The 17,027-nt window shown below is 52.2% G+C and overlaps 1 protein-coding gene across 3 annotated transcripts; it reads left to right on the plus strand.

The window, feature by feature from the left end:
* The first annotated feature begins 281 nt into the window (after positions 1-281).
* On the plus strand, positions 282-16,721 carry MOGAT2 (monoacylglycerol O-acyltransferase 2). 3 transcript variants are annotated; one of them, XM_033206428.1, is made up of 7 exons: positions 949-1,412; positions 3,443-3,621; positions 12,711-12,915; positions 13,235-13,409; positions 14,059-14,258; positions 15,383-15,477; positions 16,244-16,328. In XM_033206428.1, the coding sequence occupies exons 1-6, from the start codon at positions 1,322-1,324 to the stop codon at positions 15,463-15,465; spliced, it is 933 nt and encodes a 310-aa protein (XP_033062319.1). In that variant the 5' UTR covers positions 949-1,321; the 3' UTR covers positions 15,466-15,477; positions 16,244-16,328. The 3 variants fall into 3 exon arrangements, with proteins under 3 accessions (XP_033062320.1, XP_033062319.1, XP_033062318.1); XM_033206429.1 differs by lacking the exons at positions 949-1,412; positions 15,383-15,477 and adding an exon at positions 282-361 and having other exon boundaries at positions 16,244-16,721; XM_033206427.1 differs by lacking the exon at positions 15,383-15,477 and having other exon boundaries at positions 1,106-1,412; positions 16,244-16,721.
* The last annotated feature ends 306 nt before the right edge of the window (positions 16,722-17,027 follow it).

The following is a 17,027-nucleotide window of genomic DNA, read 5'->3' on the forward strand; positions in this document are numbered from 1 at the left end:
GATTTGTGCATTTTTCCGTATGTATGATATACGTCAATTTGAAGTTCACATGTAGAGGGAGGGATTTAGAAGAACTGATAGGACATGGTGACTGATAGAGGTGGATAGAGAAGAACAGAAGGGATCTAGTGTGACTCAGGTTTTGGCCTGAGCAACTGGGTAAATGGGCGTTACCCTTTACTGAGATAGGAAAGAGCAGAGGAGGAGTCAGCGGGGCAGGAGGGAAGTGGGGGAGGGAATCAAGTTCAGCTTTAGACATGCTACAGTGGAAGTGCCTATCAGGCATTGAGTGAAGATGTCAAGGAACCACCTAGAGATTCAAGTTTAGAGCCCCAGGGAGCAGAGCTGCAGACGCAGATGTGTAAGTGTTTGCTGTGTAAATAGAATGCCAGGTGTGAGCCTGGATGAGATCTCACAGAGCAGGAACTGGAGAGAAAAGAGAAGTCCCGAGGATGGAGTGGAGGAGGGGGACTCTAACAGCTGGCCTGGTGAAAGACGAGAGGCACAAAGGAGACCTAGAAGGAGCAGCCAGAGAGCTAGGAGGAAAACTGGGAGAGCGTAGTATCCAAAGGCCAAGTGGTTTCAAAGAAATGGGAATGATCAACCGTATCTAATGCTGCCAATAGGTCAGGATGAGATGTGAGAATTGATTACTGGATTTAACAACGTGGAGGTTACTAGGGAACTTGCCAAGGGCAGTTTTGTGGAAGGGTGATACCTGAAGTGTGGACCACTATTTGTGGTACCACAGATGGGAGGTGAGGACGGGAAGGCATGAAAGACAGCTCTTCCAAGAGTTTGCTGTGCGAGTGAGCAGATAAAGGGGGCAGGAGGTGGAGGACACAGTGTGGGTGGGGATTTTTAGGTGGGAGTTAGTACAGCATATGTGTGGAGGGGAACAATGGATAGGACAAGGTGGTCTTATCCATTGACCTTGGGGCCAAGTCATTGAATAGGTGGGAAGGGGGCAAGATTGCATATGCTTGGGGCTTCACCTGTCTAGTTATAGGAAAGACAAGATTTAAGTGATCAGGGAAAGGTAGCCATGCAGATAAGGTGTTGCCTGAGAAGGCTGATAAAGGCTATACAACCCCTTCTCTTCCTCCTTCCTTAGCCAGACTCCAGCAGGTAGATTCAAAGGTTTCTTGTAGGATAGAAGTTCCTGCCTCAGCAGGGGCAAGGAGGCCTCGGGGCTGGGCTGGGCTGGGTGTGGCACTCTCCCTGCCAGCTTCTACAGCCCGGGGCAGGAACCAAAACCTGTGGGTGCCTCAGACCACAGCAGAGCTCACAGAACCTGTGGGAGTCAGGCTGACCCTCCGGCATGGTAGAGTTCGCGCCCTTGTTTGTGCCGTGGGAGCGCAGGCTGCAGACACTTGCTGTCCTACAGTTTGTCTTCTCCTTCTTGGCTCTGGGTAAGTTGGGCTGCACTGTGGGATGGGAAACCACCGCACTCAGGTGGGGCAGAGCAGCCACACCAGGTGCACACAGCACATTGATGGTGGGAAGACACTTATCCTAAAGGCGGCTTTGTTGCGCTCAGAGCCCCTGCCCAGAGAGGACTCCTGGGCCTGCCCAGAGGCTTCTTGGTGGTGGAGTGGGGTAGAAGTCACCATCTGCGGCTCTGGGCAGGTTACTTACTCTTCCTGGATTGCACTGTGGGTTCTCCTTTGGCACTTGGATGGAGACCAATCTGCAGGCTGCCAGGTGGTGTAGGAAAGCCTCTGCGTGGTGATGGGAGAGTTCTGGGCTCTGCAGCCTGCTCAGAGAGGAGGGATTTCCTTCTGTGCTCTCTGGGAGGAGGAAACGGGCTGGTAGTAGGGTAAGTGAGCGAAACAGGGAAAGAACAGGAGGGCGGGGAGAAAGTGCAGGCTGAGAGTGGACTGTCGAGTGGGCATGCTGGGTGCCAGGAAACCCGGAGTCAGACTCAGCTGGGCAACTGACCAGTTGCATGACTTTAGCCAGCCCATGCCTGACCTCTCCAAGCCTCGACTTCACCATCTGCAGATTGGGGACAACAATGCTGGCTGTACAGGGCTATTGTGAAGGAAATGAAGAAATGTGCTGACCTCTGCTCAGCACAGACCTGGCCTGGGCCTTGGGCTGGGCTCACACTAGAGGGCGTGAGCATGGCCCCTTACCCACCCCACCACTGATTTGTGGCCAGAGAGATCACCCTTGCCCAAACAACAGCTCTGCCGAAGGTAACATTTTCGAGGAGGGCCTGGATCTGTGGCTTGGGAAGGGAGAATGACTGGGAGTCCGTGGGATTTTTCCTTTCATCTGCTGGCACCAGACAGGGTAGGAACTGCTGCCTCCAGGGCTGGGGTTCTGCACACAGATACCACTCTCCTGGTTGTTGAAATGTTGACACACTCTGAACACATTGGTCAGTAGCCATGTCTCTCTCTCTCTCTCTCTCTCTCTCTCTCACACACACACACACACACACACACATACACCCACACGTACTTCCTCAGAAACTCCCCCGCAATTCTGTAGCTAAAAAACTCCCTCTTGGCAAAGCAGGCCCTCCAGAACCCTGCCCTAGCATCCCTTCTGGTTGAGCCGTGTCTCTGTTCTAAGGGTTTTTAGACATTTTAGACATCCCTGTATACCCACTTTGCACAGATGAGCTAAACAATCAAGGATTTGCCTCCAGTAAGGGCTGAGAAACCATCAGTCAGAGGGGAATTCCACATGAGGCCTGGTCTTAGCCCTGACGCACCCCTGATTCTGGGGCGGCCAGGGCTGGCCTCTTCCTCCGTCCCTCCTTCTTTCAACAACAAACGTCACTGGTCACTGGAGTTCAGCAGGGTTTGGGAACACTGCGTAGTTCAGAGTGGCCACAGACATGAGATGGGAGCAGGAGGGACAGGGCCAGCTCTGGGGCTCCTGGAGGCCAGGTTGAGCTGCTTGGACTGTGCCCGAAGTTATGGGGAAGTCATGAAGGGCTTGAATAAGGAGAGGGACCTACCTGGATTTATCTCTGGGAAAATGGGGCAGAGGATGAACGGAAAGAGAGCAGGAAAGGGTCTCCCTTTGCTCTGAGATCCCAAAAGATGGAAACCAAAACAGTTTATCCAACCAGTTGTCCCCATTGGTTGAGTACTTGGTAAGTACAGACAACTCTCCTGGGGAGAAGGGAGACAGGCAGGGGATGGAGTGAATTAGGTGGCCTGGTGCAGTGAGGGAAAGTGAGCTTTGGTGTTAGGCCTACCTAGGCTCAACGCGTGCTCGCAGTGACACTGGGCTGGCCGCAGTCCCTCTCGAGGCCTTCCTCTCCTCCTTGAAGGCTCAGGAAGCTGCTGTCTTCCTCCTGGGGCCGAGGATTGGACAGGACAGTGCTGCTAGTGCCAGGGCCTATGGACAGAGCTCAGTCTGAGCAATCTCACCTGCCTTCCTCTCAGATCCTGTCCCTGACAGCTCCTTCTTCTCTCCCCAGCCGAGATCTGCATTGTGGGCTTCATAGCCCTCCTGTTTACAAGATTCTGGCTCCTCACTGTCCTGTATGCGGCCTGGTGGTACCTGGACCGAGACAAGCCACGGCAGGGGGGCCGGCCCGTCCAGGCCATCAGGTGCTGGACCATATGGAAGTACATGAAGGACTATTTCCCCATCTCGGTGAGTATTGAGGCTGGTTGGGGTGGGGGAGGGAGTTGGCTGGGGTATGGTCAGGGCCAGAGTGCCCACATCTTCATGGGAAAATATGGCCCTGCATGCATTGAGGAGGCTACTGGGTTGGGAGGTAGGAGCTAGGGCTTCTGCTACTATGTGACCTGGAGAAGAGTCCAGCTTCTCTCCAATCATGGTTTCGCATCTGCAGGGATGCGAGGCCAATACAGGGACTGATGAGTGTCCAGCGTTTGAAGGAGTTCTGCAGGGTATATGATGTAAGGCATGCCTATCTATCTTAAAGGCACAGACCCATGAGCAGCCCAGGCTTGGGAGTGAAGGTAATAAACTTACAGTTTCTAAGGACCATCTAACCTCACACTTAACATTCACCAGAAGAGGAGGCTGACACCCAGAGAAAGAGGAAATGTCACCAATGTCACACAAGTTCTTTTACAGATTTCCAAGTGTGTACACTGACTGTGGGCAAAGGGACAGGTGAGAGAGCCCTGAATTGTTCTCAGATCCTACCCTGCCCCTAACTGGCATGTGGTGCATCTTTGGGCAAAGCTTTATCCTGTTCTGAGGCTCAGTCTCCCCATGTATCTAGTAAGTAATCTGATTCCTCCTCCTCTGCATGCCTTCAAATCTCTGACTTTCCGACTCCTGTCACCTCGTGGTCATTGTGGACACTTGGCCCTGGACTTGAAGGTGTGTCCAGAGCAGAGCAGATCCCTGGATTTGAGTGAGCAGATCTTTCAGCCCCTTCAATGGAATCCCAGGCAATCTAAAGCCTTGATCTATGCAGCCAGACAGTGATGGTTTATTGGCCAGATGGGATAGGGTGGGGAAGGCAGCAGGGATGCAAAGAAGGGACAGGCAGGGGCAGTTGGCCCTCCTCTGGAAGCAGGAGAGAAGAAAGGGATAAGACATGGCCTGTGGAGACAGGCAGACTAGACTCTGATCCCAAGTCAGCCCCATACCATACCGGCTGTATGATCGTGGGCAAGTTAGTCTCTCTGAGCCTCAGTTTCCTCATATGTAAAATGGGGATAATGCCACATACCTCACTGGGTTGTGTAGATTCAATGAGACAAAGCAGGTAAAGCACTTTGTAGCTTTTTTTTTTTTGAGATGGAGTCTCGCTCTGGCTCTGTCACCCAGGCTGGAGTGCAGTGGCGCGATCTCGGCTCACTGCAACCTCTGCCTCCCAGGTTCAAGCAATTCTCCTGCCTCAGCCTCCCATGTAGCTGGGACTACAGGTGCTGGCCACCATGCCTGGCTAATTCTTGTATTTTTAGTAGAGAAGGAGTTTCACCATGTTGGTCAGGCTAGTCTCGAACTCCCAACCTTAGGTGATCCGCCCACCTCAGCCTCCCAAAGTGCTGGAATTACAGGCGTGAACCACCATACCCAGCTAGCACTTTGTAGGTTTTCAGTAAACAGGTAGCTAGTATTATTTTACCTTGGCAGTGGGACTCTGAGAAGGTGTGGTCGTGACTCGAGTCTGGAGAGGACTCTGAGAGTCCCGCTGCTCTGACCTCCACACCTGTGTAACTTCTCCCACTCTGCCTGGGAAGCCTACTTCTTCCCGTTCCTCCAGAAACAAGGTCTCCAGCTTGCAAAGGGGGAAGGGTAGAGGAAACAAGTCCACCATAGTTAAGGAACTTGTCTGAATTATGGGAACGCAAGGTGGTTGGGATTCCTGCCTTGCTCCCTTCTGAGAGTCCTGGAGCCCAAGAAGGACTAGCAAAGGCTGAGCCACAACTGGAATGCAAGAGCCTCTAGCACCGCAGTGAGCAGGGCCTCCAGGGCAAAGGGCAAGGGGGGTGCTGGGCAGAGAGCGGGCAGTGGCTGGCAGAGACTGCCATGCTCACGAGGGGTGGTAGATGTGGAAAGGCAGAACATGGTCTAGCCTGGGGGGCTCAGGAGGGGGGCAGTCTCCCCTGCCCCTCATATGTGTTTCCTGCAAGGCCCCCTCCAGGGTCTTGTCAGCAAAGAAACTTAGGGCTTGCTGAGTTCTGGGAGCAACCCATGGATGTGTCAGAGGCAGAGTCCTCATCCCCACCCCAGGACCTCTGCACTTTGAGATTCACCTCCCTTTCCTGCCTCTCCTCTCTCCCGCCTGGGCTTCCTCTTCTGTGCCAGGAAGGTCAGAGTCTTCCTGGGAGAGTGTGCTGTGGCCAGCCTGGGGACGTGTGTGTGACATCAGGGACCAAGCCAAAGAAAACCTGAAGCAGGCTCTGGCCTCCCGGAGAGTTTTGGAGGTTCTGGTCTCACTTCCCGCTCTTGAGCTGAATCCCAAGCCCACTGGGGGAAGAAAAGCAGCCTGAAAAGGCAAACACACAAGCACAGGCCCAGGCACTTGCCACACGGTGAGTTCTGAGCCACAGCCTGACATCCAGCACAGCTAAAGCAGAAGGCAGGCCTGCAGAGGAGGCTGGGGAGGCCCTCAGGTCAGAGGGTGGAGGCCATTGGAGGCCATTCCGCAGGACTGGGACTGCTCACCTGAAAGTTCTCCTGGGGTGTCTTCAGCCAGCCCAAGGGCCTCAAAGGACAGCATCTGGCCCTCTGTGCACCTGGAGCCTTTCCAGTTGCAGGTCTGGCAGAAATGCTGAGGCAGCTCTGCGCCTACCCTATCAACGTCCTTCCTGCTCCTTCCTCAGCCAGGTGGCTCTTGAGGAGGATATCTCAACCTTAGTACTGTTAACACTGGTGGGACACAGACCTCGATTTGCAGAAATTCTATTTGCACCGGTTTTTTTGTTTGTTTGTTTGTTTGTTTGTTTTTGTTTTTTCGAGACGGAGTTTCACTTTTTTTGCCCAGTCTGGAATGCAGTGGCGTGATATCGGCTCACTGCAACCTCCACCTCCCAGGTTCAAGCGATTCTCTTGCCTCAGCATCCTGAGTAACTGGGATTACAGGCACCCGCCTCCACTCCTGGCTAATTTGTACTTTTTTAGTAGATACGGAGTTTCACCATGTTGACCAGGCTGGTCTCGAACTCCCGACCTCAGATGATCTGCCCGCCTCGGCCTCCCAAAGTGCTGGGATTATAGGCGTCAGCTACTGCGCCTGCTCCTGCCACCGTTGTGGTGTGTGTGTGTGTGTGTGTGTGTGTGTGTTTTTCCAGAATCCTTGCTCACCGCAGGCCCTTTGCAGCACCATCTGCCGAAGGTGGCAATGCCACCGAGTGGCCAGCAGAGGGCGAAATGATGTTCATTTTGACTATGTTCTAAGCTGGGCCTGTTGGGTGGGGCTGTGGCCTGCAGACTCTTTTTCCATAGACCCTCCCACCCTCCCACACACCTTTACTGCCCAAGTCCTGAAGGGATCATGGGGTGAGCAGACAGTAGGGAGCCCCAGCTCTGCTGAGCTCCCCCACCATTCACAAACCTCTACGCTCCCCTGCCATATACATGTGGCCGTCCAGTGATTTCTGAGCTTTTATCAGTTCTTACTGTGTTTTTATGAACTAGCATCTGGTGATGGAATTTCAAGAAAAATTCAGAAACCGTTTCTGGGCCTCAGAACTTTCTAAAGTCACCCGGTCAGCTTCCCACAGTGCTAGTTATGGAGCGTCAGGCAATGTTTTGTGTAGGAGGAGCTGTTCCCACCTGATACTGAAGCCCCACCCAGGCTCTGGGTTTCCCTGGCACTGAAGATTTTGTCATCTGGAGCAAACACGGTCTCTATGGGCCAAGGCCTTAGGCACCAAGGGCTATGACCAGGGCTGTGACCAGCTGTCAGGAAATGCTGCCTGCACCATGCCTGTCACTGACAGAGCCCGGCTTGGGGCAGCCTGCAGGCCACCTCCTTGACCCCACCCACACACACCTGTGACAAACCCTCAGGTCTTCTGCAGCCTGCCAGGCATCTCTAGGGCCTTAGTGCCTGACCTCCTACCCACCACCTCTCAGCACTGGGTCTCTTAACCCGAGTCACTGGGACTCAGGTGCCCAGCTTTCACCCAGGACAGAAATCCCAGCTTACACAATCTAGGATACGTGCTTCCCCCTGAGATTGCCCCCTTGGTTATAGGAAGGCTCTGCCTGGGAGGTCTTCTCACATGGAGATGGGGCGCATCTCCAGGACCCTCCCAGGAGTCCTACCCCTGCCATGGGCAGGGAGAGCTGGCACAGAGCACAGCGGTTCCCTTAGCCCCAGGGCTGCCTTGCAGGGACTGGGGGCCTCCCACCCTATTCTGGTCCACTGCACCCCACAGCCAGGTAGCTCTCCAGGTAGCTTTGTCCACCTGGGCACCATTCAAATTTGGGGCTGTATTATTCTATGTTGTGGGGACTGTCTGCACCCCTGGCATCTACTCACTCAATGCCGGTAGCACTATCCCTCCCTGTTGTGACAGCCAAAAACATTTATAGACATTACCAAATGACTTCTGTTAGGGGAGGGGGAGGAGCTGGGGGCATACACTCGCCCCAGTGAAGAACCACTGCTCTAAGCCCTGGGCTCTGCCTCCTAAACTCCTCCAGCCTGATTTCTCCTCCCCTGGCCCTAAGCCCTGACCATACATATCTCTTTATCTTGGCTCTACTTCTGCCAATGCCCCCAGCAGTCCATCCACCACACTGCGGCTGGAATAATCCTCATAAAATGAGTGAAATACTGCAGTGACAGTGACTCCCATGGCTCTTAAAGTCTATTTTGCTGCAGCCTTCCAGTCCCTGCACCCCACCCACCCCTCACCTGCTTGTCCTCCCCTTGCCATCCGAGCTCTCTAGGCATGAGCTACGTCACTTGTGCTGGCGCTCTTACTTGGAGTGCACCCTCTTACCCCATGAATCCCCTTTTACTTAGGACTCCTACAGGGTAGCAGAGCCTCCTGGTTACACACACAGAACCAGGCTTCTGGGTTCAAACCCTGGCTCTAAGTCTATACTAGCTATATGACCTACAACTAGTTAATGAACCTTGTGTCTCCATCTCCTCATCTGCTAAGTGGGGGGGGGGGGGCAATGATACAATACTTCCCTCATACGGTTGACGGAGGGTGAGGCAAGTTGGTGTACGCAAGGTGCCTGGGGCCTGGTAGATACTGGGAGTGTTTACCAACTCTGGCACTCTTTCCAGCTCTCAGGGCCTGGCGCTTACTGTATTTCTTCAACAAGTGGGCAGGGAGAGTGCGCATGTTAGAATTGAGGGGATGTGTCCATGGGTATCAATGCGTGTCTGTGAAGTGAGTGTGTGACTATGGTGGGGCGAGAACCAGCTAATAACTTATCAACAGAGTGGACTGGGGAGGCCAAAACCCTACCCAGGGCCACAGGGAGTTACAGCCAGGGCCAAGGAGAATATCCAAGCCTTTCCATCCATCTGAGCTGGATGCGGGGAGACAGGGAAGCACCCTAGTCCACACACACACACACACACACAGAGCTAACCACCTGAACCTGAAAGGGGATTTTTGAATTTTGATGTGTAACCAAATCCCCTAGGAAGTCTGTCACAAATCAGATGCCCAGGGCCAGATCAGACCTACGGAATCACACCCTGCATGCCCAGCATTTTTAACCTGCCGATTAATCTAAGCACATAAATAGGCCATGAACAGGCTCTCCCACGCCAGGCCCTGGAGCAGTGTGAGGCAGGTTGTTGATGCAGGAGCCACTTTCTCCTGGGAGAAGGGAATTGAGAGAACCCTGGACCTTCCAAGTCTGACTAGCAAGTGAAAGGCCCCAAAGACAGTCCTGAGTGCCAAGATATTTCCCTGGGTCTGGAACAAAGGCTTCCTGGCTCATTTTGCGCTCTCTCTCTCTCTCTGTCTCTCTTTGATGCTTTCTGCAGGAGGTGGCAGAACTCAGAGCCATCTGTGTGGCTCAGGGCAGGTCTCCACAGCTCAGTTTGCTGGACTGTCACATTGGGCCTATCATACTCCAGCCAGCCTCCCTAGGGCCAGATTGAACATTAAACAAGCTAACAGCATGGCTGCTTTGTGAACCATAAAGAATCTGTTAGGACAGTGGGCTCTTGAGGCTCTTCAGTTGACCTACGGCTGTGAGGGGGCACAAGATCGTTTGTGGAGAAATGGGAATGGACAGACATAGTAGAGACATAGCAGTCCCCCGCTGTCCTCCCTCCCACTCAATGTCCAGATGTCCACTCCTGGAGAGGTGCTGTGATCGTTTAGGCAGGGACTGAAGAGGCGGGTGGATCACGAGGTCAGGAGATCGAGACCCTCCTGGCTAACACGGTGAAACCCCGTCTCTACTAAAAATACAAAAAAAAACTAGCCGGGCGCGGTGGTGGGCGCCTGTAGTCCCAGCTACTCGGAGGCTGAGGCGGGAGAATGGCGGGAACCCGGGAGGCGGAGCTTGCAGTGAGCCGAGATTGCGCCACTGCACTCCAGCCTGGGCGACAGAGCGAGACTCCGTCTTAAAAAAAAAAAAAAAAAAAGTAGCGCCCCTGTAGCCCCTGCCAAAGAACTGAACATTTTCACACCAAGACTTGTACACAAGTGCTCGTGGCCACGTTATTTGTAATGGCCCAAGGGTGAAACCACTCAAATGTCCTTGACTAATGAATGGACATCCAAGATGTAGAATATCCATAAAATTGAATACTATACAGTCACAGCAAGGAATGAAGTACAGATACACTACAACATAGATAAACCTCCAATCATGCTAAATGAAGGAAACCAGACGCAAATGCCACATATTGTATGATTCAATTTACGTGAAATGTCTGGAACAGGCAAATCCATAGAGACAGAAAGTAAATTTGTGGTTCCAGGGGCTGGGGAGAGGGGGAGTGACTTCTAATGGGTATGAGTTTATTTTGGAGTGTTGAAAATGTTCTGGAATTAGATATTGATTGGTAACACAGCTTTTTTTTTTTTTTTTTTTTTTTTAAGACAGGATCTTGGCCAGGTGTGGTGGCTCACACCTGTGATCCCAGCACTTTGGGAGGCTGAGGGGGATGGATCATTTGAGGTCAAGAGCTCAAGACCAGCCTGGCCAACATGGTGAAACCCCATCTCCACTAAAAATACAAAAATGAGCCTGACGGTAGTGGTGCACACCTGTAATCCCAGGTACTCAGGAGGCTGAGGCAGGAGGATTGCTTGAGCCTGGGAGGCAGAAGTTGCAGTGAGCCGAGATTGTGCCACTGTACTCGCGTCTGGGCGACAGAGTAAGACCCTATCTCAAAAAAAGAAAGAAAGACAGGATCTCTTTCTGTAATCCAGGCTGGAGTGCAGTGGTGCTATCATAACTCACTGCAGCCTCATTCCTGGGCTCAAGCAATCCTCCCGCCTCAGCCTCCCAAGTAGCTTGGACTACAGGCATGTACCACCACAACTTTAAAAAAAATGTTTGTAGAGATGGAGTCTCACTGTGTTGCCAGGCTGCTAAGATTAGAGGTGTGAGCCACCACACCTATCCCATACCTTTTAAATACACTGAAACCCTGAATTTCATACTTAAAATGGATACATTTTATGGTATATAAATCATATCAACCAAAAGCGATAGCAACCCCCAGAACCTAGTAACCTGGCTATGCCCTTCTCCAGGCCCCACTGCCTGCTGCACACCCAGCCTGCCAGGGCATGCACCCAGGCAGGATTTTCCCCAGACAGCCATCCATCTTCGTTTAGTCATACTCCTTTCACCTAACAGAACTGAGGGAGGGAGACAGACCACAGCACTTCATAAGTCTCCTCTCTTCTTTGTTTACCCCCTTCAACCCAGTAGCAACCCTGCCAGGGAGGCGTTGTCAGTGTCCTGTGGGACAGAAATAATTGAGCCACAGAGGGGACAGGGGCCTGACAACCGTCATGTGATGAGCCAGCAGCAGAACCTGGGTCTCCTGACTCAAGGTTCTTTTTCTCACTAGTGGAACCCCGGTAACATGCCAGGATAGGATTGGGGTCAGGGAGCCTTCCTTCTGAGGCTGCACCATCCTCATCCATTGGGCTTATTCCTTCCTTCCTTCATGCCATACCCTTTCCAGAGCATCTCTGTTCCAGGCCTGCACTGGTGACATAGATGCATCAGACACATGGTCTGTAATGTTCACAGGGATGTTGTGATAGATTTGGGTCCAGGGGACAGATGAAAGAGGTTAGCAAAGAAAAATACCAATAGAGACCACATCTGGGGAGGTGCAGACCACACCTCAGTATCCAAGTGCCTGCACTGTGGGAGGGCCTGTGTCTAGGTCACTGAGCCAGTATTAGTACATGTATCTATGTGCACGTATCCAATTGCATGCTCTGTGGGACCACAATAGATAAAGTGCGCATAGATGCCCATTCTAATATTGGCTCAGTGACCTAGACACAGGCCCTTCCACTCACCAGGGTGTTTCTCTATGCACAAATGCTTTTCTTTCTTTTTTTTTTTTTTGAGATGGAGTTTTTTGCTCTTGTTGTCCAGGCTGGAGTGCAGTGGCACGATCTCGGTTCACTGCAACCTCCGCCTCCCAAGTTCAAGTGATTCTCCTGTCTCAGCCTCCTGAGTAGCTGTGATTACAGGCGCCTGCCACTACACCTAGCTAATTTTTGGTATTTTTATTAGAGATGGGGTTTCACCATGTTGGCCAGGCTGGTCTCAAACTCCTGACCTCGGGTGATCCACCTGCCTTGGCCTCCCAAAGTGCTGAGATTACAGGCATGAGCCACCACGCCTGGCCGGAACATTATTTTTCTTAAAATGGGGCTATTTCAGCATGGTGATACCCCTGTGTAGCCTCTTGATGCCTTCATGTTATATCCTGTACAGGTGGTGTTGGTATAAGCAATTCCAGGCACCATCATGCCTGAGTTTCTCAGTAGCCCTAGGAGGTAGTAGGGACAGGGCCAAATACTGTATTGCCACTTTATAAATGAGGAGTCTGTAGGAGAAGGAAGCAATTTGTCCCAAGCCAGCATCAACTCTGTGGCACAGCCAGCACCATGGTATCTCCAGGTGCTGTCACACACCATATCTGAATCTTCGTAAGAACCCAGGGTGGTCAGACATATGGATGAAGACCTGGAGGCTCAGGGGGGTTTCCCAAGGTCACACCAGTGAGGGGAAGAGTCAGGGTTGAAACACAGGCCCTGCCCTGGCTCAGTAGGTTGCTGTCCCTGCAGCTGGTCAAGACTGCTGAGCTGGACCCCTCTCGGAACTACATTGCGGGCTTCCACCCCCATGGAGTCCTGGCAGCCGGAGCCTTTGCCAACCTGTGCACTGAGAGCACAGGCTTCTCTTCGATCTTCCCCGGTATCCGCCCCTATCTGATGATGCTGACCTTGTGGTTCCGGGTTCCCTTCTTCAGAGATTACATCATGTCCGCAGGTGAGTGTTTCCACCCCTGAGCAGCTCAGGAAGGTAACAAATTTTCAGGAGGGTTGCCAACAGTTCTGTACTTCTTCCAAGAGCGTGTGCAGTAGGAGAAGGAGGCTGGGCCCAAAGAAGCACTTCCTACAGCACCATGCTGGGTGCTAAGTTCATCAGGGGGTTGGGAAGATGGAGAGGACTCAGGGAGCTCCTAGCTGGAATGGGGTGCAGTGGGGGCAACCCCAGGCCTTGCTGGTGATCTCTTTCATGGGCTACATGTGCTTTCATAGCCCTTGCTCCCTCACCCCATACCTGACCCACCTTTCTCTTTCCGCAGGGTTGGTCACATCAGAAAAGGAGAGCGCTGCTCACATTCTGAACAGGAAGGGTGGCGGAAACTTGCTGGGCGTCATTGTAGGGGGTGCCCAGGAGGCCCTGGATGCCAGGCCTGGATCCTTCACGCTGTTACTGCGGAACCGAAAGGGCTTCATCAGGCTCGCCCTGACACACGGGTAGAGCACTCTGGGAAGAGCACGCTGGTTTTAGTTGGCGATTGGCAAGGATTTTATTTTGGTGGGAAGAGGGCAGAGACGAAGGCAGATTCTATTTTGGTAGAGATTTTCAGTCCATTCACAATGAAGATTATATTTTGGTGTCTCACGCCCAAATACCTAGAAAAGTTTCCACAAGGGAGACTCAGTAATCTAAGAAACTAGGTGGCAATGAACATATTCCACAAAACTGGCACTTGACCTGAGACCTATGGTATCTAGAAGAGTGATATTTGGGGTACATTTCCGAGCTCTTCTCCCTACTTGAGGTGAAGCATCCTTGAGAAACATGAGCCAGCTGAGGTGGGAGAGATTTTTCTGGGAAAAACAATGCAGATTTTTATATCTGGGAGGACTGGACTGTCTGAAGCATGCTGGTCTACCTCTCATGGTGCAACTGGGAAGTTGTGGCCCTGCAAGGGACCTGCCCAAGGTCAGAGAATGGGGCTGTGAAGGTCTGGGAGATAACCCAGGCCTCCACTTCCAGCCCAGGTGGCTGACCTCTGCTCCATTTCTTGGTCACAGAGTCCCTGCAGGAAGCTAAAGGGCCTTTCAGCTTGTGCCTTCTCTGGGGCCTCTCACATGCCCTCTTTCCTCTATTTGTCTCCAGGGCACCCCTGGTGCCGATCTTCTCCTTCGGGGAGAATGACCTATTTGACCAGATTCCCAACTCTTCTGGCTCCTGGTTGCGCTGTATCCAGAATCGGTTGCAGAAGATCATGGGCATCTCCCTCCCACTCTTTCATGGCCGTGGTGTCTTCCAGTACAGCTTTGGTTTAATACCCTACCGCCGGCCCATCACCACTGTGGGTAAGTCCAGGACCAGGCTGGGAGGGAGGAGGCTATGTTGTGCGCTGCAAGGGGACGTGGAGATGGGCCAGCTTTATTCCTGCCTTAATGGGGCTCACATTCTAGACTGGGAAACATACACACGCAAGCAGATAGAATAGAAGACAGTCTGGGATAGGAACTGTAGCAGAGGTGCCAAGAGCAATAGTTGCGACTAGTTGCTGAGCATCTGCTGTGTGCCAGGCACTACGCTAGCTGCCCTACATGAAGCAACTCAGCTTATTCTAACAACCTTCAAGGCAGAAAGCCTGGAGTGCAATGGCACAATCCCGGGTTCAAGAAATTCTCATGCCTCAACCTCCCGAGTAGCTGGGACTAGAGTTGCTCACCACAAAACTCAGCTAATTTTTGTATTTTTAGTAGAGACGAGGTTTCACCATGTTGACCAGGCTGGTCTCAAACTCCTGACCTCAAGTGATCCGCCTGCCTCAGCCTCCCAAAGTGCTGGAATTAAAGGCATGGGCCATTGCGCCTGGCCATACCTTCAAGACAGGAGTTACTATACCCATTTCATTGATGTAAACTGGGGCTCAGAGAAGTTAAGTATCTTCCAAAATATCACACTGTTTTTGTATAACAAAGTTGGGGTTTTTATTAGGATCATTCTGACTTTTTACAATGCCAGAAAAGGTGGGTTTAATTCTTTTTTTTTTTGAGACAGAGTCCTGCTCTGTGGCCCAGGCTGGAGTGCAGTGGCATGAGCTCAGCTCACTGCAACCTCCACCTCCCGGGTTCAAGCGATTCTCCTGCCTCAACCTCCAGAGTAGCTGAGATTACAGGTGCATGCCACCACGCCTGGGTAACTTTTGTATTTTTAGTAGAGATAGGGTTTCACCATGTTGGCCAGGCTCGTCTGGAACTCCTGACCTAAAGTGATCCCCCAGGCTCAGCCTCCCAAAGTACTGGGATTACAGGCATGAGCCACCATGCCCGGCCTCCAAAAGACTTTATAGGGAGAAGTCCATTTATCTCATCTCCATCCATCCACTTGCTAATTGAGCAGACTTGGTAAACCCCTACATCATGACCCGCCCTGTGTTGTGTGGCAATATTTTCAAGAATTTTAATACTTCTGCTGCCTCCAGAACTATTGCCAGAAGAGAGGACAGAGGACCTGCCTTCTCAGCCAGGCAGAACCAGAGAAAGAGATGAGTTAGGTCCATCCTGATTCCTCCCTGGGGTAAGGGATCCACTGCAAGTCAGCGTGGAGGGGTAGAGGGGAAAGAAGAGCTGCCTGGGCTATGAACTCACCCCATCTTAGAAATATAGCCGCTTCCAATTATGGCATCTTGGACTCCCCAGATCATTTAGCCTGAAGGTGAAGGGCACACCCCCAGGGTCTAAAACCTGGCAGTGGTTCTTCCTGGCTATGTGACCTTGAACAAGTCAGGTAACCTCTCTGGGCCTCATTGACTCATCTGTCAAATAGGAATAATGACAGTTTTTTATGCCCATAGGATAAAAGGGAGTATTTCGTGTAAAGCACCTAATACATTGCCTGACACATTGAAATCCAGCCATTGGCTGGTCGCGGTGGCTCACACTTGTAATCCCTGCACTTCAGGAGACTGAGGAGGGCAGATCACGAGGTCAGGAATTCAAGACCAGCCTGGCCAACATGGCGAAACCCTATCTCTACTAAAAATACAAAAATTAGCTGGGCATGGTGGCGCATGCCTGTAATCCCAGCTACTCGGAAGGCTGAGGCAGGAGAATTGCTTGAACCAGGACCCGGGAGGTAGAGGTTGCAGTGAGCTGAGATTGTGCCACTGCACTCCAGCCTGGGCTACAGAGCGAGACTGCAGGAAAGAAAGAAAGAAAGAAAGAGAGAGAGAGAGAGAGAGAGAGAGAGAGAACTTTTCTGCAGGGATGAACCATGGGGATGGGCACCTGCCCCAAGGGCCCCTTCCCTACCCTAAGCCACTGTACACCTCTATGCCTTGCAGTGGGGAAGCCCATCGAGGTACAGAAGACGCTGCATCCCTCGGAGGAGGAGGTGAACCAGCTGCACCAGCGTTATATCAAAGAGCTGTGCAACCTCTTCGAGGCCCACAAACTTAAGTTCAACATTCCTGCTGACCAACACTTGGAGTTCTGCTGAGCCCAAAGGGCAGGGCCAACATTAGGGAGCCCAGCAGGAGGTGCTGTGCTCTGAGAAGACTTCCTGGAGGTGTTTGTTGAACATATCTGCAGAGCCTTCCCAGACTCCTGCAAATCCAACCCATGTCAGGCTGTAAGTCAGAGCGGGCAATGCAGAAGAGGAGACTAGATTCTGGCACTGCAATCTGCACTTCTGCTACAAGACCTCTGCAAGCCTCCTGCTCCTTGGCTTCTGTCTGCTCAATGAAATGGGAGAAAGGACTGGAGGAGAATGTTTTCTGAGGTCTCTGATCTCTGTTGTAATGTCACTCAAACATTATAAAAGGAAATGCAGGGGAACAAAGAGAACAGCAAGGTTTTTATTCCTCTGACCTTGAGTGACAGCACAAAAGAAGCCACCAGCTCCAGTCCCTTCTCCTACAAGACCTGTCATCTTGCACCCTGGATGTCCCAGGTCCTCCCTCTCCATGCTGGAGAGGAGGGGTGGCCAGCAAACCCCTGCCCTCACCCTAGGTAGCTTCAAGCTTCTGGGTTCTCTGGGTGATGGAGTGGCCGCCAGAGGCACACGGAAGGTGGATAGGGAGGCCTGTGCTCTGTTACCAACTGGCTGTATGACTGTGGGCAGGCCTC

This window comes from Trachypithecus francoisi, unplaced genomic scaffold, assembly GCF_009764315.1.
Source record: "Trachypithecus francoisi isolate TF-2019V2 unplaced genomic scaffold, Tfra_2.0 Lachesis_group8, whole genome shotgun sequence".
NCBI lineage: Eukaryota > Metazoa > Chordata > Mammalia > Primates > Cercopithecidae > Trachypithecus > Trachypithecus francoisi.

What these genes read in the sequence shown, in the direction of transcription:
- MOGAT2 (XM_033206427.1), top strand. Translation starts at nt 1,322, where the DNA reads ATGGTAGAGTTCGCGCCCTTGTTTGTGCCGTGGGAGCGCAGGCTGCAG. An exon ending in AGGACTATTTCCCCATCTCG is followed by an intron (nt 3,622 to 12,710) that starts GTGAGTATTGAG and finishes CTGTCCCTGCAG; the next exon opens with CTGGTCAAGACTGCTGAGCT. An exon ending in CCGGCCCATCACCACTGTGG is followed by an intron (nt 14,259 to 16,243) that starts GTAAGTCCAGGA and finishes TATGCCTTGCAG; the next exon opens with TGGGGAAGCCCATCGAGGTA.